At 38.6% G+C, this 19,912-nt stretch overlaps 1 protein-coding gene across 1 annotated transcript in view; it reads left to right on the top strand.

Annotated features, from left to right (window-relative positions):
* SPTLC2 (serine palmitoyltransferase long chain base subunit 2) overlaps positions 1 to 18,470 on the top strand; it is a 99,474-nt gene extending 81,004 nt beyond the window's left edge. Inside the window, exons 10-12 of the mRNA XM_090271239.1 lie at positions 10,613 to 10,748; positions 13,010 to 13,139; positions 18,074 to 18,470. Of these exons, the coding sequence (XP_090127365.1) occupies positions 10,613 to 10,748; positions 13,010 to 13,139; positions 18,074 to 18,193 (386 nt within the window). The 3' untranslated portion in view covers positions 18,194 to 18,470. The remainder of the gene's footprint in view (positions 1 to 10,612; positions 10,749 to 13,009; positions 13,140 to 18,073) is intronic.
* Positions 18,471 to 19,912: the final 1,442 nt, after the last annotated feature.

The raw sequence follows: 19,912 nt of genomic DNA, 5'->3' as shown, positions 1-19,912 counted from the left end.
AGAGTTGTATCTTGGCCACCCAAGTAATGTTAGAGAAAGACTTAAGAGTTTTAAGAGAAGTGTGGATTTTTTTTTCCTCAGAGGGTATGTGTGCAAGAGGCAACCAATTGATGTATCTCTCACACATTGATGTTTCTCTTTCTTCCTCCCTCCCCATCTCTCTGAAAATAAATAAATAAAATCTTTTAAAAATATATTTCCTTAACCTGACCTACAGACTGGAAAGACTGGGGTGAAATGGAGACTATTTGCTAGTGGGTGTTTGTTTGGGGTGGGATTGATGAAAATGTTCTAAAACTATTGTGATGGTTGCACAGTTATGTAAATATACTAAGAAACTTTGAATTGTATACTTTAAATGGGTAAATTGTATAGTATGTGAATTATATCTCAATTTTTAAAAATGACCTCTAATGAGTGAACATTGTGGTAAAATATACATAACATAAAACTTACCATTTTAGCCAATTTTAGGTCTGTAATTCATTGGCATTAAGTACATTTTACAATATTTAGAAACCTTCACCACTATCCATTTCCAGAACCTTTTCATCTCAAAAAGCAATTAACTTTTATTATGCAACCCAAATTTGGAAGCAGTAGGCGTGGGGCCTACTTAATTTTAAGCCTTTAGACTATAAATACTTGCTCCCCCTAAAAGGTGTTTCGCCTTTTCCATTTATTTCCCCTTGAACCTGCTTTGTCTTATGTTCCCTCTCTCAGATAGTGAATTACTGTTTATGAAGTTGTCTAAATAAGAAATGCCCATTATATTTTCTCTCCTTCATTATCCCCTATTTAATCTCCAGGGCCTATGGATTGTTCCTCCTTAATGTCTTTGAACCTGTCTACCTCTCTGTATCCCCTCTGTTATTTACTTAGATTCCTTTCTACTTTCACCTGGATTTAATAGTCAGACATTGTACCAGGGATCAGTCAAGCAAAAATGATATGGAAGGATTATGATAAATAGTGCTGAAAATTAGGAATAGAAGATATCTCTGCACAGAGTTCCAGTAAAATTTTATGCCTCCATGATGCCTTTCCTGACTACTCTAGTTGGTCTCTCCGTCCTATTCAAGACTCACTTCAGTCTACTATTGAAAATATAGTCGTCCTCGGTTTCTGCAGGGGATCGGTTCCAGGGCCCCTGTGGACACCAAAATTATCACATGCTTACCTCCCTGATATAAAATGTCCTCCACACCTGTGGGAATCTAAGGATGCAAAAACACGGGATACAAAGAGCCAACTGTACATTTATTGAAAAAAAATCCTCATATAAGTGGACCTGCATAATTCAAGCCCATGTTGTTCAAGATTCAACTGTGTCTCCTTCATCCACTTTTCATGTCTGTTGCTATTATCCTAGTCATCCAAGCCACCACCATCTCTCCCATGTGTTCTCTGCTTCTGTCTTTGAATCTATTCTAAATACAGCACTCAGGGTGATCCCATTGATATACAGGATGTCATATGAATCTTCTGTTTAAGAACCCCCCCCCACAGGGCTCATATGCTTCTTAAAGTCAAAGTCAGTCTTTACAGTGAAGACCTGTGAGGCCCTTGTGATCTGCCCCACTCTGCCCACCCTACCTCAGCCCCATCCACACTGGCTTACCCAGCCCTGGGAAATGCCGGTCATGCTCTTTCTTCAGGCCTTGGTGCTTTATGGCGATAGCACTTGACTCATTCAAGTCCTTTCTCAAATACCACTTGAGTAAACATTTATCTTTTTCGTTGTCCATCTTCCACACTAGAAAGTAAGCGGGAAGGAGTTTTTGTGTCTTTTATGCAATATGAAATAACCAAAGCCTAATGCAGTGTCTGGTACGCAGGGCTGGCTGCTCGGGGTGTATTTGTTTAATGTCTGCTTGCCTAACACGTAATACATTCTCCCCTTTCTGTGTTGTTTTCTTGGTGATATTTTTGCCTTTGGTGTAATGAGCTCTGTGCCCCTTTTCTATCTGCTGTATCTCTAGCAAATCTATATATGAAATAAATGAAATCTGTTACTGTTAGTATCAAATCTAAATGTTCACTTGTTATCCCACTTCCCTGTTCTTGGAAGAAGTAAAGAAGTTATTTTTGTACCTGATTTCCTGATTAAGTGGAATCAGGAATCCTAGCAGTTCCCACTATTAAAGGATATGCTTGCGTGCGTAAGGAATGTTCTGTTTACGTAAGGTCTATTTTGTTTAAGAAAATCTTAAGCCCTGATACAGATCAGCCTTCCTTAAACTCTGAATTCTTGTTCTGCTCAGTTTTGCGTCTTTTAAAATGGAAGTCAAAACCCTCTACTTGCTAAATGAACCCATCCTTCTGTCCTGATTCAGCAAGTGTTAGTCCTAAGAAAATTATTAATTACTCCCAGTATTATCATATTTGACCTTTAGAAATTCAGGTTCCAGTCTTCCTAGAAAACACTTTTTTCCTACAGTTTCTGGAGAACTTTTCCTATACATTGATATTATGCTTACCTAGAGACGTTGAAGCTTTTTAAATCCTAAATTGACCTTTTCAGTGAACATGAAGCATTGATTCATCCTTTACTGCTAAAATGATGTCATTTTAACTTTTTCTTTGCTGAATAGTCCATACTCCCTAAAACTTTCATTTATAACATCCCAAAGCTTACCTAGACAGCGGTCTCCCAGTAGGTGGACTGAACAAGACTTGTTACTAATACTGTGCCAGGCCTCCCATCAGCCTCTCCCTCTTGGCAGAATATGTGCAAGAAAAACCTAGTACTAAAACATCTGGGGGAGGGGGATGACTTTATGGGAATGAAAGTAGATGTACAGATAGAAAATTTACATTTTAATGGCCAACATTGTCAGCTATGTGCATTCATCCATATGATTATTTTTAAAGGAAAAAGAGGAAAGAAAGGCCCAACCCCTTTATGTTTTCATGTCCTGCCATTAGCTCTGAAGTGTTGTTTTCTTAATGCTTCCCTTGTCTTAAAAATTCCTGAAACACCTCCAAAAATTTCAATGATTTTTTTCAGTTTGTTTTAAACAACAAAGACCAAGAGAATGCCTGAGGCCATCTATGTAAAATCTACTATATGGTTTGGTTTTGGTTTTTGTTTGTTTGTTTGTTTTAGTAAAAGGGTGGTTATTAAAATTAGTTGTATATGTTTAAGATTATGAATTGAGAGATCAGAAATTTAACTTCATTCCAGTTTTTTTAACTTCAGTTGACTTTCCAAGTATTTAAATGTTTATTTTTATTGAAATGTTGACATTCATACAGTAAAATGCACAAATCTCAGGCACATGACTGTTTCTAGTATCCCAGAAGACTGTCTTGTGCCTCTTCTAGTCCATTTCTCCTTGCCAAAGGATAACCAATATTTTGACTTCTATCACTGTATATTAGTCCTTCCCCATTCTTGAACTTCACATAAATGGAATCTTACATATAATACCTTACATATGAGGGGGGACCCAAAAAATTCCCGGAACTTATTTATAAAAAACTATGTATGCATTTTTACATGTTTAAACTTCAGTCACCTTCAAAGTACTCTCCATTTGATGCAATACACCTATTGAGTCTTTTTTCCCAGTGCTCCAGTTTTTGAACTCACCAATTTTGATGTCTTTTAGTGCTACTGCCATTTTTTGTTTCACCTTTTCTACATTGGCAAAATGTTTCCCTTTGAGGACTTTTTTCATCCAGGGAAACAAAGGAAAAAAAGTTGCTCAGGGCAAGATCAGGTGAATAGGGAGGGTGGGGCAGGGTGTCGTGCCATTTTGGGTCAAAAACTGCTGCACTCAGTGCAGTGTGGGCAGGTGCGCTCGTAAGTCACCCATCATGAAATGGGCAAACGTGTTGAAAGAGTCTTCAAAAAAAACTTCACTGAAGTCAAACACAGCCTCTCACAACAATGCCAGCTCATACACTCTTTCAGTAGGGGAAGCCTGTGCTACAAAAGGGCCTGCCCTCCAGAAGATATTTTCATTTTTTGATGTGACGTATAATCACTCTTTGAATCTGGCGTATTGTATTCATTATGTTTTTGAGATTCATCCACATATTTAGATGGAACAGTAATTCATTTATTGCTGTCTTGTATCCCATTACTTGACTATATTACATTTTATCCATTCTGCTGATGGGCATTTGGGTTACTTACTGATTTTGGCTGTTATCAATAGTGTCATTTTTGTACCTGTCTTTTGGTACACAGTTCTGTTGGGTATATGTAACTAAGAACGGAATTGTTGGGTCATAGAGTAGGCACATGTTTAGGTTCAGTAAATTTTTCTTAATCAGGAGATTAGTCAGGTCAGTAGTTAAGATATGCAATTTTTTTCATGATTAGAAATTGCATTCCTAGAAAAAGGGGAGGGAAGGAGCACTTATTGAGCCTGGCATTGTGCTTGCTCTATTACATACTTTCTTTGCCGTAAAGGGAGTCTGTACTAAGAGCTTCTGTAATTACTATCGGAATAGCTTTTTAAAATATAGTTTGCATGTGATTTGACTGACCTGATATTGTAAACACTTGTAAAAGAAGTCTTTAAGATTTAAACTCCAGTTTTAGATACCAGTGGAGACACATCCTTCTTTTTTTTTTTTTTTTTTTTTTTTTTTAAGTTAATTGATTTTTTTAGAGAGAGGGAAGGGAGGGACAAAGAGGGAGAGAAGCTATGTGGGCTTCTTCTGTTTGTTTTTTAATGCTTTTGAAGGGAAAAACCAAAGGAGTAAAACATGTTCCTTTTTATTCTGCCGTATAACTCAGCCAAAATAAAATATATTAGAAAAAGTACCTTTTCAAATAGAAAAAACAAGACCTTGGGCAGGTGATTAAAGTAAGTGGTTGACAGTTAATAGTTTATTAAACATAAATTATTAAATTAAAGAGATATGTGAAATATCCACAATTAATGTTTTTGCTAGTATAAATTAGAACAAGGCAGTATTAGGGTAGTTTATGGGTAGAATCTTTCCATATTTCATCCTACCTCAAATCCCTTAACTCGTATTAATGCTGAAAACTAACAGACTGTTTTGGGGGCTATCTCTTCTATTTGGGGCACTGTAAATTGGGAAAACTGTTATCTGCTTTGACCTTTAAGAAGAAAGAAAGGAGGGGAAAGGAATGCTTTGAGTTCAGATTTTTCCACCTTAGTATAATGAACTGTAAAGTATAAATCTAAAGAGCAGCAGTAATTTTATTCTATTTTTCCCAGGAAGGCAGATTATGTCAGCATATCCAGGAAATCTAAGAAGATTAGGAGCTGTGTAATGGAGTATAATGTGAATTAGGGGAGCAACTGTGGCTGAACCTCGTTTATATTTCTATCCTTTATTTTGAAAGATTTCAGTTTAACACCGTAAATGTTATTTTTGAAGTCGCAGACTCAAACACATTTTGTTATGTCATATTATATAAAAGCTCATCAGCTAAATTGAAAATTAACATTGCTATTTAAGCAGGTGAGTACATGCTATATTCTTTGAAGCATAAGTTCTGAGTAGATAGCACTAATGCCATTTAAGACAAAACATTGCCTTTTGTATCCCTTACTTTGTACCAGTCCAGAGAGCTCATAGAATACTATCTGTTCTGATTGATACCTGTCTGGGGAGGCTTATGGGATTTTATTTGAGTAGTTCCTTCAGACCTTAAGATTACATGGCTGAGATTCCTGAGAATTTGGGATCAACACTTGGTTAAAATAATTCCTTTTGAAAACGGCTGAAATGCAGTTGGTACAACTTTAAATCTCTTTGGCAGTAGATAATAAATATAGTTCTCTAAATCTAATATTGTCTGGTAAAAGTGATTTAAAGGTATCAATAGGTGGATAATTGTGACGCTTCTTACACCTCCATCCTCCATTCTTTTTTTTTCTTTTTTAAGATTTTATTTATTTTTTTAGAGGAAGAGAGGGAGAAAGAAAGGGAGAGAAACATCGATCAATTGCCTCTCACACGCCCCCAACTGAGGACCTGGCCTGCCACCCAGGCATGTGCCCTTATCGGGAATTGAACCAGTGACCCTTTGGTTCACAGGGTGGCCTCAATCCACTGAACCACACCAGCCAGGGCCTTCATTCTTTTTAGTCTTTCGGTTTCCATCAAAGAATTAAATCTTATGATTCCATCACAGCCTGTTGTTAACTTCATCTTCATCACTTCCTTCCTGAGCATAGAGTTTATTTGAAAGAAGTTGAGGACCAAAAAGGACCTATTAAAGATATCTGCTGCATTTTCTGAGAAATTAACTACACACGTTTACTTTTCTCTCTCTTCCATGCCAGGCTATTATAGATTTTTATAGAAGAGGTTCTAAAAATGGTTTCATTCTAACAAACCATATTGATGAAGTCTAAAAGGACCACCACAGAGGAAGGTTCATTAATGTAGTTCAAGAGAAATTAGTAGAGGTTTTCTCCAAATTGCTTTTATGCTTTTTATCACACTTAAAAGATGTATGTGTGGAAACTAGAAAAGAATGCTGATCTCTTCTGTTACCATCTGTGTTCTTTCTGAGGCAAGGATAAGGACTCTTAAAAAGAGTTTGTTTTTTTTAACAAGGCTGAACTTTCTAAAACTTTATCGAGGTAGCATTGGTTAAAAACATAGGCTTCAGCTATTCACCATTAGAATTTGATATCTGTATACTCTTACTTCTACTCACCACAAAAATCTAGTTTCTCTCCATTACCGTAGATTTGGCCCCCTTTACCCTTTTTATCTTCTCACCCCTCCCTTCCCCTCTGGTAACTGCCTTTCTGTTGTGTATATCTTTGAGTTTCTTTTTGTTTTGTTTTATTATGTTTATTCATTTATTACTTTTTATGTTATATTTCACTTAGCATAATACCCTCAAGGTCCATCCATGTTGTCACAAATGGTAATTTTTCATTTTTTTTATGACTGAGTATTCCAGTGTGTGAGTGTGTGTGAGTGTGTGTGTGTGTGTGTATCTGCCTATGTATATACCATATCTTCTTTACCCGGTCATTCATTGGTCTGATACTAGGTTGTTTCTGTATCTTGGCTATTGTAAATAAAGCTGCAGAGAACACAGAGATACACACGTATTTTTGAATTAGTGTTTTCATAAGGAGAGAATTGTTCTTAATCTGAATTTTTAGCTGCCAAAATGAAAATTGATGATCTCAGCTGTGATATTTATTAACATATGAAGGATAAACAAATTGTGTTATATCGTTACAAAGAAATACTATTTAGCAATAATAAGAATATATAAGTTGGGGGTTTTAAATGCCTAGACCCACTATCTTCAGGTTTGTATGTGTGTTAATTTAGATGTATTCTCTTTGGGGACTCTTCTTGTCAGGGAACAGATGATGATAAATGGGGAGAGTGATATTTCCACTTCCTTTCATTAAAGAAAACTTGTTTAAAATGATGCAACAATTAATGGAAAAGTTAAGATCTGAGTGTCTTTTTTTTTTTTCTTTTTAAAATTATTTATTTATTTATTTATTTTTAGAGAGGGGGGAAAGGAGAAAGAGAGGGAGAGAAACATCACTGTGTGATTGCCTCTCACATGCGCCCAACTGGGGACCTGATGTGCAACCTAGTCATGTGCCCTGACTGGGAATCGAACCTGCGACACTTGGCTCGCAGGCCGACACTCAATCCACTGAGCCACAGCAGCCAGGGCCTCTGAGTGTCTTAACATTTCTTCTTTTTTGATATTCTTGGAATAAATATCTTGAAATTTTTAAATAGGTTTTTGGTTTGTGATAAGAAAATAGCAAGTTGCAAAATGATAAAGTGAGTGCAGGAAAAATTAATTACTACAATATGCAAAGGGTCACTCTGTTTTAGAAACCATATTTAATGAGATCTCATTTACATACAATAAAATTTACCAATTTTAAGTGTATAATTCTATTAGTTTGGGCAAATGTGTAGTCATATAACCATACTACAATGGAGGTATAAAGTATTTTTGTCACACACACATCCAGTCCTCCCTCCACTCCTTGACAATCACAAATGTTTTCTGTCACTACTATGTCCTTTTTAGAGTTCCTATAAATGGATTCACACAGTGTATAGGCTTTTGTGACTTGCTTATTTAACATATAGCTTTTGAGATACATCAGCATTGTTTTGTGTATCAGTTGTTTTTATATATTTTCTTTCTCCGTCATGTTTCCTTTACCTTTCTGAATGTAGGAGCATATTTTTAAAAAGATTTTATTTATTTTTAGGGAGAGGAGAAAGGAGGGAAAAAGAGAGGGAGAGAAACTTGGGCTGCCTCTCCCAGCTGGGCAACTGACCTGCAACCCAGGCATGTGCCCTGACTGGGAGTCGAACCAGTGACCTTTCAGTTTGCAGACCAGCATTTAATCCACTGAGCCACACCAGCCAGGGCATGTAGGAATACATTTTTAATAGCATTTTTACATCCTTGTCTGCTAATATTCTGTTATTTCTGGTCTATTTCTATTGATTGACTTTTCTCCTAGTCGTGGGTCACATTTTCCTGTTTCTTTGAATACCTGGAAAGTTTTTATTATATGTCAGACATTGTGAATTTTTATATTATTGGGTGCCACATTTTGATGTTTCTTTTTGGTAATTTTGGACTTTGTTCTCAGAATCACTTGGATACTTTTGAGACTTTCTTTTAAGTTTTGTTAGAGTGGGTCCAGAGCAGCTTTTAGCCTCAGGCTAATTTAGCTCCATTACTAATATGATACCTTCTGAGGTCTTTCCATTTTGGGGAAAACTTAAACTGTTGACAACTCTGTATGAGCACCGGGAATTATGCAATCGGCTGCCTTCTGGTGGATCTTCTCTGGCGCCTGGTGGTTTCTTCTCATAAGGCTTAACGGAACCATTCTGCAGATCCCCAAAGTTCTCTCTGCACCTCCGTCCTCTCCTGTACACTGCCTCCCAAATTATAGCCATCTTAGCTTCTCCAGCTCCCATCTCTGGTGTCCTCAACTGACAAGATAAGTTCCCCCTCCTTGGGCTGCAGCCTGGGACCTGCTCTAGGCAGTATGAGGACTATCCAAAGACTTGCTCACTCCTTATTACCCACAGTCCTGCAGTGCCTGTGGCTCAATGTATGAAAACCATTGTTTTGTATACTTCCTCCAGTTTCCTGTTGTTTATAGCAGGAAGTTAATCCTGTCACTGATATGCTATCATGGTCGGAAGTGGAATTCTCTTCTAAATGTAGAGTAAGCATATATTGCTATTTCTAGGGGGAAATTGAGTACATGACTTATCAGTTGTCAAAATACTTAAATATAACACACTGTAATGTCTGCTTTATTATTTGTAAGACATATGTCATAATTTAAGTGATATTCCTTAGTCTTCACACTAAGCTAATCTAGGCTTGAGTATTATTTATTCTCTGGTCAACAAGAAATTATTTACATGAAGAGTATTATTTTGAGGTTATTTATAGCAAACTTACCTAGAGTAGCTTCCCATCAGTGATGATATATTAGTATTCTAATTCTGAGGAAATGTGTTACCCATCTGTATTTTTGGTTGATTGATTTATCTTTTGAACTGTATGATGTTTGTGTTTTTTAAAATATTAAGTTGCTTGCTTTCTAGTATATGTGAGAAAATGACTGCATACCTTTTTTCTTTTTTATTGATCTTACTGGATGACATTGGTTAATAAAGTTATAGGTTTTGGGTATACAGTTCTGTAATACATTCACTGTTTATTGATTGCATGTGTTTACCACCCCAAGTCAAGTCTCCTTCCGTCACCATTTATCCCCCCCCCATACTCTCTTTACCTCCCTCCACCCACCTCTGCAAAACTTTTCTAACTTGAGACTATTCATGGTTAAGACCATAAAAGAGTTAAGTCTTTTGGGAGCTGATCTTTTGAATTCATAGCTTGCTCTCTTATTACAGAACAGTTGTTTGGACATTATTCCTAGATTGTCAAAAACAGGCCAAACATTTAGTCGGCAGTTAGAGAAATGTGTGTTTTAATTTACTCGTGTTATAGGAAAGATGAACAAAGTGGGATTAAAAATATGATTTTGCATATTATGGATATGCTGTTGCTGTCTGGTAGGAGTTTTAGGGAAATGGTAAAATAAACTCAAACCCTAAAGATGAAAATTTGGGGCTCTAAATGGCTCTATTTCTGATCTTATGTATAAAATTAATCACAGCACTGTTAGTTAGAATGGATATTGAAGTTGAGAGACCTGGAGTCTAGTCTCTGCTGTGCCACTTACTACCATTTGACTGTAAGCCAGCCACCACCATTGTGAGTCTCCTGATCTATAAAGTGAAGATGAAAATAAATAACACCTACTGCAAAGGGATGGTAGAGTGGGAAATGGGATGGTATTGATGAAAATGGGGATACTAATGTGCAATGGAACTACTAGTTGAAAACTTCTTATGTACGTTATTATAAATTGTGCCGTCAGCACCTCATATGACAGAATACAAAGCAAGATTTATTTATATTTCATACAGCCTGCTATGCAAAAATATTTTTATGTTGGAAGGGATGAAACAAACCATAGGACTGATTGATAGAACAGAAATAGAGGCAATTGCAATCATTTTTTCAGTCCTTTTTTCTTAGTATTATTTTATTTCCCTCCCCCTGATTTTCCAGGCAAAGAGTGTATACAGCAATTAGCTGAAAATACCAGGTATTTCAGGAGACGTCTGAAGGAGATGGGCTTCATCATCTATGGAAATGAAGATTCTCCAGTGGTGCCTCTGATGCTCTACATGCCAGCCAAAATCGGGTACATTTTGTCGCAGATTAAAGACTGGTCTCTCTAAACTTAAGGTTTCCATGAGTGAGACTCAGGCGTAGGTATTTTGTCAAGGAAAATTATCTTGGCCTCATTATGTTAACCTTTATTTGCTATATGTACCAAGACGAGTGGGTATCAGTTTGTAAAATACAGTATGTTAGTCTTTCATTAAACAAATATTTGAGTTTAATGCCTCTTCTAGGGGGATTGAGATAATCAGCAAACAAAACACAAAAATAAAAATCCCTCTCCTGTGGAGCTTACATGCTATTGGCACAGGATCAGACAAATGTAAATTGCCTCATATGTTAGAAGGTGTTAAGTGCTATGGCAAATATAGGGCAGATATGGGAGATTAAGCATTCCTTGTGGACAGGCAGTTTACAGTATTACATGGGGTGGTCAGGGCAAGCCTCAGTGGGAAGGAAGATAACATTGAGCCTAAAGGAGCTGAGAGAGTTGCCACTTGGAGAAGGAAGCTTTTGTGCAAGGCCATAAGGCAGGAACATGCTTAGCCAGTGGAAGAAGAGCGAGGAGGTGAGGGGAGCTGAAGTGCTGCCGTGCCCAAGGGGGCAGGTAGTGAGGCCTGAGGTCAGAGCATGTTACTGCGTAGTTAGCAGATGTGCAGACTGCACTGGCTTCTTTGGCTTGTGCAAGGTGTCAATAATGGAAAGCTTTGCCCTGGAATAGCTTCCAATATATAACCAAACCAGATGACATTTGAAAAGTAAATAGGAAGTGACCTGGTATAAATTACTGGTAATTGCAAAATAATTACATGCCAATTTGCACCAGAGATGTAAAATAACTTGGATTTGTGAGTTTTGACTGAATCTTAAATATAAAATTGGATAAGTTTTAATTGAGGTCGTTAAAGTAGCAAATATTTTTATTCAGCTTTGAATCCCCAGTGCCCACCACAGTCTCTGGCATTCAGAGGCCACTCAGTAAATGTTTAAGTGAATATGAAGAAAAATTCAATCAGGAAAGCTGGAAATATGGTGATTTCCAAGATGATAATGAGGGGGAAATTGAGCAAAGATGCTCACTGAAGGGAAAAAAAGTTCAGTTTTCAACAGGACGTCATGGGCAATTGGCCTCTGGGCTTCAGAAGCCATGGTGCACATGAACCAAGCAGAGGTGTAGGATTTTCCTCCTTCTGGAAATGGAATTGCCATAAATAAAACGAAGAGTTACTCGGTCTGGAGGACTGACTTAATCTAGAACCCTTTCTTTAGTGAGGACTGTGTCTGATCTGTCTCAGTGAAGCTGACTGTGTACATTATAATGAAGACGTAGAGAGGAAGAGGCAGAATTGGAATGAAGCACTGGACAGTTCAGGAGTGTGAGCTGAAGGTGCAGGGCACTGAGGCTCTTTCTGCCACAAAGGAAGTACATGGAAGACCATGTCCTGGTGCTCGAGGGAGCCGGGGAAAGCTGGCGCTAACATGATTAGTTACTAATCTAGCTAAAACATGAGATTTTAAAATTTCAAAACAAACACTTTCAACAGCTATGGGAAAAATCAAAAGATAAAATAAATCAAAGAGAAACAATATAATTTAGTAAACATAACAGAATTTACATAGAAGTTAGAACTGTGTTATTTCAACAAGACACAGGTGGAGAAAGGTTACAAGCCACTAGTTTGCCTTGGGGTGGGGTATTGAATGAGAGCGAGGTAAACACGTAGCTGAAGCCAGGGGATGTGCTGGCTTCACAAACACCAAAGGAAATCCTGAATACCAAAGGCAGCTTGACGCCCAAGTCAGTCAAAGGATTGCTTGTCCTGCGGGGCGGGGGATTCTAGTTGGCCACTCCACAAGCAGGAAGCTGTCCATGGTACAACAGAACCTCTGGGCCCTTCTAATCTTAAGACTTTTTAGAACTGCCAAGCCTAACATTTTGAGGACCAGGATTTAAATTCGTTTATTTTGAAGCCTCTGAACCACTGTTACATGTCTGGGACCCTTGAAGCCCATGACTGCAGATTACTTTAGGCAAGCCCTATTAAAAATTGGTCCCTGCTGACTATGTCCTTTCGCCTTTGTGATGGAAACTGGGAGACAGCCCCTGGAGGGCTGAATACAAGAAGTCTTTGTGAACTGTCCATTTTTACTTTAAAAGGAAATTTCTAACAGTTTCCAATGCCTGTCACTCAAGAGTTTAGATCATTCATCACTGCAAGACCTTTTTACTGTGTGCTTTATGAACCTTCCTGGTTACTTTTCCCTGTTTTCCCTTCGCAGTGCCTTTGGACGGGAGATGCTGAAGCGGAACATTGGAGTCGTTGTGGTGGGATTTCCCGCCACCCCAATTATTGAGTCCAGAGCCAGGTTCTGCCTGTCAGCAGCTCATACCAAAGAAATTCTTGATACTGTAAGTAGACACTTTAACCTTCATATAAATATACCTTATACTAAGAAGGCCTGATTAGCAGGTGAAATTAATCAGCTGTTGATCCTGATGTTCTTTGAGCACCTAAGATATTTACCAGTACAATAGGGGAAGGAATATACAATGCTACTTAAAACATTGCCATTTACAAAAACAAGTGCAAAACTGTTAGCATCTTCCACCAGATCTTTTGTGATCATTGGGACTCTGGGAGTTTTCTGGCTTCATTTTGTTCCACTTTCTCCTTCGTTATGGCCTCTACAACTATTCACTTCTTCTTCTAACCATTTCTGCTCTAAACTTTCTTGTATGTTTTTTGTCTGTAGGATTTTCTCTCTTGAGCCTTCTTTTGCCTTTGCCCTGCTAACTCCTACTCATTCTTCACATTTCCACTTGAAGGACACTTGCTCCAGGGTATTCCCACACCCTCCTCTTGATGTTTCCTCAGAATCTTAAGATTTTCCCATAGTAAGTTATTCATGCCTGTCATTATTTATGACAGTTTTCTCCATTAGATGAATCTTGAAGATAAGAACTAAGTCTATTTTGCTCATTCTCTATCCCGAGGACCTAACACAGTGCCAGGCACATAGCAGAGTCTCCTAATTATTACCGAATTTAATTATTTATGGTCTCTTAATATATTTTCATCTCTTGAGGTTCTCTTAATATGCTATATTTTTACATCTAAGACTTCAGGCTATAAATAAGTATTTCTAGGAGTTTATAGAGCTCTAAAACATGGTATTTGCATAAAATTCATTGGAAAGCTACTAATTTTAAAGAATATCATGAATGTGGGTTTTTAAAAGTTCATTATAACAATTTAATTGACATTTTATATTTCTAAGTAACTGAGGACTTTTTTTCCTATTTCTACATAGCAAAATTTCTGCAAGTATGAGTATATTCTTAATCACATTCTGACACTGAGGAATTGGATTCAGTTTATTAATACTGTATCTTTGTTTTTCTTTTTCTTAATTTTGATTAAGCTTTTCAGATTTTTTCCCAATGGATTTCTCATTTCTCAAAAATTTCACTAGTAAATTTCTTTATTGATTTTTTTTCAACCTGGTGATATCAGCTTTTCTTCCCTTCTCTATTTAGTTATTTAGGAATTTTAACATGCCTTTGAAAAATATCTGTGTTATTTTAAGTAATGGCTGTAGGAGTGTATATGTCTTCTAACAACAATTTGGGGTTTTATTTTTGTTGTTGATTTTGCCCTTATGAAACGTATATTTTAGTGGGAGGAAACGGTCAATAAACAAAAATGTAATCATAAACTAAATTATCTAATATTTGAGTGGTATAAGTACTTTAGGAAAACAAAAACAGATTAAGAGGTATTTAGGTGGGGGATGGAATTTAAAACAGAAGGACATGCTAGGCTGCACTGAGGAGGTGACATTTCAACGAAGATTTCAGAGCAATTTAGGAGTTAGCCAAATGGATATCTTGAGAAAGACTGTCCCAGACAGAGGACTGGCCAGTGAAAAGGCCCTGAGGCAGGAGTATGCTTGACAACTGTGAGAATACAAGGATGAGGGCAGAGGAGTAACAGAATAGATGTTAGGGATAGAGTGTAGAGGGCCTTATAGGCCCTTGCAAAGATTGGCAACTATTTATTTATTTATTTATTTATTTATTTATTTATTTTTGATAAATGTATTTACTGCCATTTTATTGTTTGAATTTTTAATCATTTTTTCCCCTTTTTAAATAAAACCCTTTAACATTTTATATAATACTGGTTCAATGATGATGAATTCCTTTAGCTATTTTTTGTCTGGGAAGCTCTTTATCTCTAAATGATAGTTTTGCTGGGTAGAGTAATCTTGGTTGTAGGTCCTTGCTTTTCATCACTTTGAATACTTCTTGCCAGTCCCTTATTGCCTGCAAAGTTTCTTTTGAGAAATCAGCTGATAATCTTATAGGTACCCCTTTGTAGGTAATTCTGCTTTTCTCTTGCTGCTTTTAAGATTCTCTCTTCATCTTGAACCTTTGGCATTTTAATGATGATGTGTGTTGGTGTGTTCCTCTTTGGGTCTAGCTTGTTTGAGACTCTCTGTGCTTCCTTGACTTATATGTCTATTTCCTTCACCAAATTAGAGAAGTTTTCCTTCATTATTTTTTCGCACAAGCTTTCAATGTCTTGTTCTTCCTCTTCTCCTTCTGGCACCCCTATTATTCATATGTTGTCCCAGAGGTTCCTAAGCCTCTCCTCATTTTTTTCAATTCTTGTTTCCTCATTTTGTACTGGTTGACTGTTTTTTTTTTCTTTTGTTCCAAACCATTGATTTAAATCCTGGTTTTCTTCCCTTCACCATTGGTTTTGTGTGGATCTTCCTTCGTTTCATTTAGCATAGCCTTCACTTCTTCCCTTATGTGTTTGCCGTACTTAAGCATATCTGTCAAGCCTGTGAGCATCTTTATCACCAGTGTTTTGAACTACACCTGTTAGCTTGGCTATCCCCTCATCACTTAGCTCTCCCATTGGAACCTTGATCCATTCCCTCTTTTGGGCCATACCTGTCTCCTCATCTTGACAGGCTCCTGTGTTTGTTTGCCTCTGTGTCTTAGGTAGAGCTGTCGTTCCTGTTACATTGTAAGGGGTGGAGCCTTAGGGATTCATCAGTACAGGGCAACCTGTTTCACCACGTTGTGGTGCTGTATGTGGGGAAGGGGTTTGAGAGGGAACAGTGCCACCTGCTCAGCACTTGCCCTTTTTCTAGGCACTTCCCCCACTTCCATATGGGACTAGTGCCTCTCTAGCTATTACCCTGGCTATCATTCCCAGAGTGAGTGGGTCTGTGGATGTTCTAGGACCGTGGGGGCCTTTTAAACAAATGGACTCTGCTGAGAGAAAGGCAGTTTCTTCCTCTGCCCCAAGCCCCACTGGTTTGCACAGTCAGAAGCAATGAGGCTTTATTTTCCCCGGCGCTAGAACTGTAGCTGCGCAGTCTGGTCTGGGACTGTGAGCACTACCCAGGTATCCCTCCCCACTTTTTAAAACATATGACTTCACTTTCCACGGGCCTGCTGCTGTCACTGCTGCTGCTGCTGCTACCACACCATGTCCTCTCCGCCCCGGCTCCATCCCCCCTACCTGTCTGAATGAGTATTTCTTCTTTATATCTTTGTTTGTTGGACTTCCATGCAGTTTGATTTTCTGGAACTTCTGGTTGTTTCTAGTTTTGAGGTAGTTGTGTTCTTTCTTAGTTGTGGAGGGAGATGCAGCGTGTCTGTCTATGCTTCTATCTTGGCTGGAAGTCCCAAACACTGACTTTTTAAAGTCAGATTTAAGAACCAGTAAATGTGTCTTTTAATAATAATTAACTGATTCCTGTTTTTGAAATAGGTGTACATTTTCATATGGAATTATAACCATAAGAGTGGACAGAGATTTACATTCTGTGATGGAAATTTGGAGAGTTACAGGGCTTCTATTGTCCACCTCACTGTTTCTGAGTCTAAGGAGATGGTGTCATTGATAGAGCCCTTGTCTCCTAAGCCAGGGCTCATTCATCCCAGATTTGTTGTTAGATCCACTAGGTTAATATCCACGGGTGCTTAGAGAACTGCTGTGAATTGCAAACTGCATTCTTTGGCCTGTGCTAGATGCTTTTATTAGAATGCTTTTATTAGAAAGCGTTGATTCCCTGGCTGGTGTGGCTCAGTGGTTAAGTGCCTACCTGCAAACCAAAACTTTGCCAGTTTGATTCCTGGTCAGGGGACATGGCTGGGTTGTAGGCCAGGTCCCCAGTTGTGGGCATGCAAGAGGCAACCAATCGCTGTATCTCTCACACATCGATATTTCTCTCCCCCACTTTCTCCTTTCCCCTTGCTCCAAAAGTAGTTTTTTTTTTTTTTTAAAGAAAGCCTTAGAACCTAGGATTTGAAATTTTTTGCTATATTTTTTAATATTTTCCCAAGAGATATCTGGGCTTAGAGGTCCCCTATTCTTCCAATAAGTTTTTTTCTGAGAAATTCTGAACATATATCCCTTTCTTATATTGGAATTCTCTATTTCAACTCTCTGCATGCTGCTTTTTGGAAAGGTTAAGTCTGTGAACTAGGAGTCATACTTTGCTTTATACATGTTATACTTCAAGAACTTATTTTTTTTTAAATATATAAAGAAACCAACCATGGATCGCCTCTGCCAGGAAGGATTAGTATAGTAATCAGTACAAGACTTTACATTTCATAACTTGCCTTAGTGTTTGAATTTTTGTAAGAAGCATATTTTCTTTGAAAAATAAAGGGCTGATTTTACAGAAAAGAAATTTATTACTAAGGCAATTAGAGTTTTGATGGGAAGACAAGAGAGAGATAATCTCTTCAGGTTAGGATTTTGGAGTTCAGATCTCACACCCCAGCTCCATCCTTTCCTTGCTCCTCCCTCACCTGCAGCCTGTCCATTACCCATACAGAGTCTCCTCCTCACGGCTTCCACTTGGTCTTCCTGAGTCAGTGCAGCAGTCCACCGTGGGTCTCTCTCCATCTTGCATCTAGGAAGCATCTCCAGGCAGACTTCTCACCAGCTTTCTATAGCACCATAATGGATAGAGCAAGTACTGAAGTGTAAGAGGAGAGGACGACAGATCATGGCCAGCTTGGCACGTCCAGGGTGCATATTCCTTTTCCTACCAAGCATAACATGCTTTGATGAATTATGTCCTTTATCCTGTATACCTGCTATTCGCAACCCATTATTCATGGTCAGCCTGACGTCCTTGCTCAAAAAGCAGTTCTTCCCACAGCTGCACTGTAGTCTGAGCAGAGTAAATGCGCTAGACACAGCTGGTCACACCAAAGGATAATCTTGCCATGGTTGTTTTTAGAAAAGTAAAGCTCCAGGCATGCCTGCACCCAGCCGGCTCCGACTCACCTCTGCTCTGTCTTTTTAGGCTTTAAAGGAAATAGATGAAGTTGGGGACCTCTTACAGCTGAAGTATTCCCGTCATCGGTTGGTGCCTCTGCTGGACAGGCCCTTTGATGAGACTACATATGAAGAAACAGAAGACTGAGCCTTTTTGGTGCTCCCTTAAAGAAACTCTCCTCACCCGGGACAGTGTGTGGCATTTCTGAGCCAGTTCCAGGAACCACACTTCTGTGGCCATCTCATGTGAAAGACATTTTCTCAACTACTGACGGTGGCCACCTCTTCTCTAAATGGCATTTTGTAAATAGTAAAAAAGAAAAACAAAAAAAAAAAGCTTCACATCTTCCTTTGCTACATTTCACCTTTTAAAAGAGGTGACTCACTTTGCTTTTTTGTTCATTAAAAAATGTTTTATTTTATAACTATTCTACTTGTGAAATCACACTGGCCCTAGCCTGTCTGCTAACCACGCAGGCCGTCACCCTCCCAGCCACCTTGCAGGCCTGGGCCATCCAAAGCTCCTGCTGGTCCCTGCCCTATGGACTCGAGGCCAGTCTGGCCCGCTTCCCCAGGGAGCAAGTGCCTTTCACTTACTTCCACTTCGGGTCTCAAAGGCTGCCAACCTTGGAATCCTTATTTAACCAGTCAAGCAATCGACCACAGTCTTCTCCTTTTGGTTTTAAGTTTAGCCTTTTAAGAAAAACAGTAAATGCTAACCGAGCTGAAATTCCCCCGCGCTGTGTAACTCCCCCTGGTCTGGAGCCTCCCAAGGCTTGGTCTTGTTCCATTTCCTGGAATGGAACAAGGAGTTTTTCCATCATCATGAAATAGTTGTTCATGATGGTCACTGTCTGAGGGTATGTCCAATTCCTGGGTTCTTCCCAAGCTCTAACCTAATACCTCCACCCCCTATTTAGAACGCTTAAATTGTTTTCAAAGCACCCACATCCCACCCTAGTCAGACCTCTTTGGTGAAGCTGACTCGCACTTCGCTATCCTGTGTACGAAGTTGCTCAGAGAAGTGATGTGCACTCCCGCTGGGGTGAGGGGCGGAGCAGCGCTGAAGAGTTGACTACTACTTGTGATCGGCTGTGGTTTGCTTCGTACTGCTTTCTGCTTTTCAAGATCATGACAGCTTCTGCCTGGGTCTGGGTCCAGATTAGGATTTAACTGATAAAGGCAAATACTATTGGTAAATCCTCTGCTCAGAAATTATTAGTCATGTTCCTATTTAAGGATTAAAGTTATTAACTTACCTTCTTAGAAGTTGACCCATCTAAATATTACTCTTCTGAATGTTAGGGTTTTTTTTGTTTTTGTTTTTAACTTTGGATAGAGAAAGGAGAGAGAGAAACATCAGTTTGTTGTTCCACATTTTTGTGCATTCATTGGTTGATTCTTGTATGTGCCCTGGCTGGGGACCTCGGGGTATTGGGATGATGCTCTCACCAGCTGAGCTACCTGGCCAGAGGCTGAGTGCCAATTCTCTTTATTCTTGATGTCCTGAGACAATTCTAACCTGTTATTGGGGGTTTTGGGTCTTCCTTGCCTTCTATTACCTTTTTTTTTTTTTTTTAAACACATATCTCTGCCAAACTGGGATCCTCTCTTTTAACTCTAGTTTTTCATACCAGGTAAGGGGACTTCTTTCCAAGAGCTTATATTGCTTGACCAAAGAACAAATCTGAAGCTCACCATATTCAAGTTCTTACTTTGTTTCTCTTAACCAAAGCTTAGTGAAAAGAACTTTTGACTGTTATACCCAAGATCGGCTTGTCTTTTAGTCACCATCAGGTACTGTTGGGAAGGGTTGGGAACAGAATGGAAAAGGATTCTGTGAAAGTATTTCTGCACGTTTCTATTT

The sequence above is a fragment of the Furipterus horrens genome, unplaced genomic scaffold, assembly GCF_987537825.1.
Source record: "Furipterus horrens unplaced genomic scaffold, mFurHor1.1.pri manual_scaffold_3, whole genome shotgun sequence".
Lineage (NCBI taxonomy): Eukaryota > Metazoa > Chordata > Mammalia > Chiroptera > Furipteridae > Furipterus > Furipterus horrens.
The sequence above is the reverse complement of the archived record's forward strand: the minus strand, read 5'-3'. Positions and strand labels throughout refer to the sequence as shown.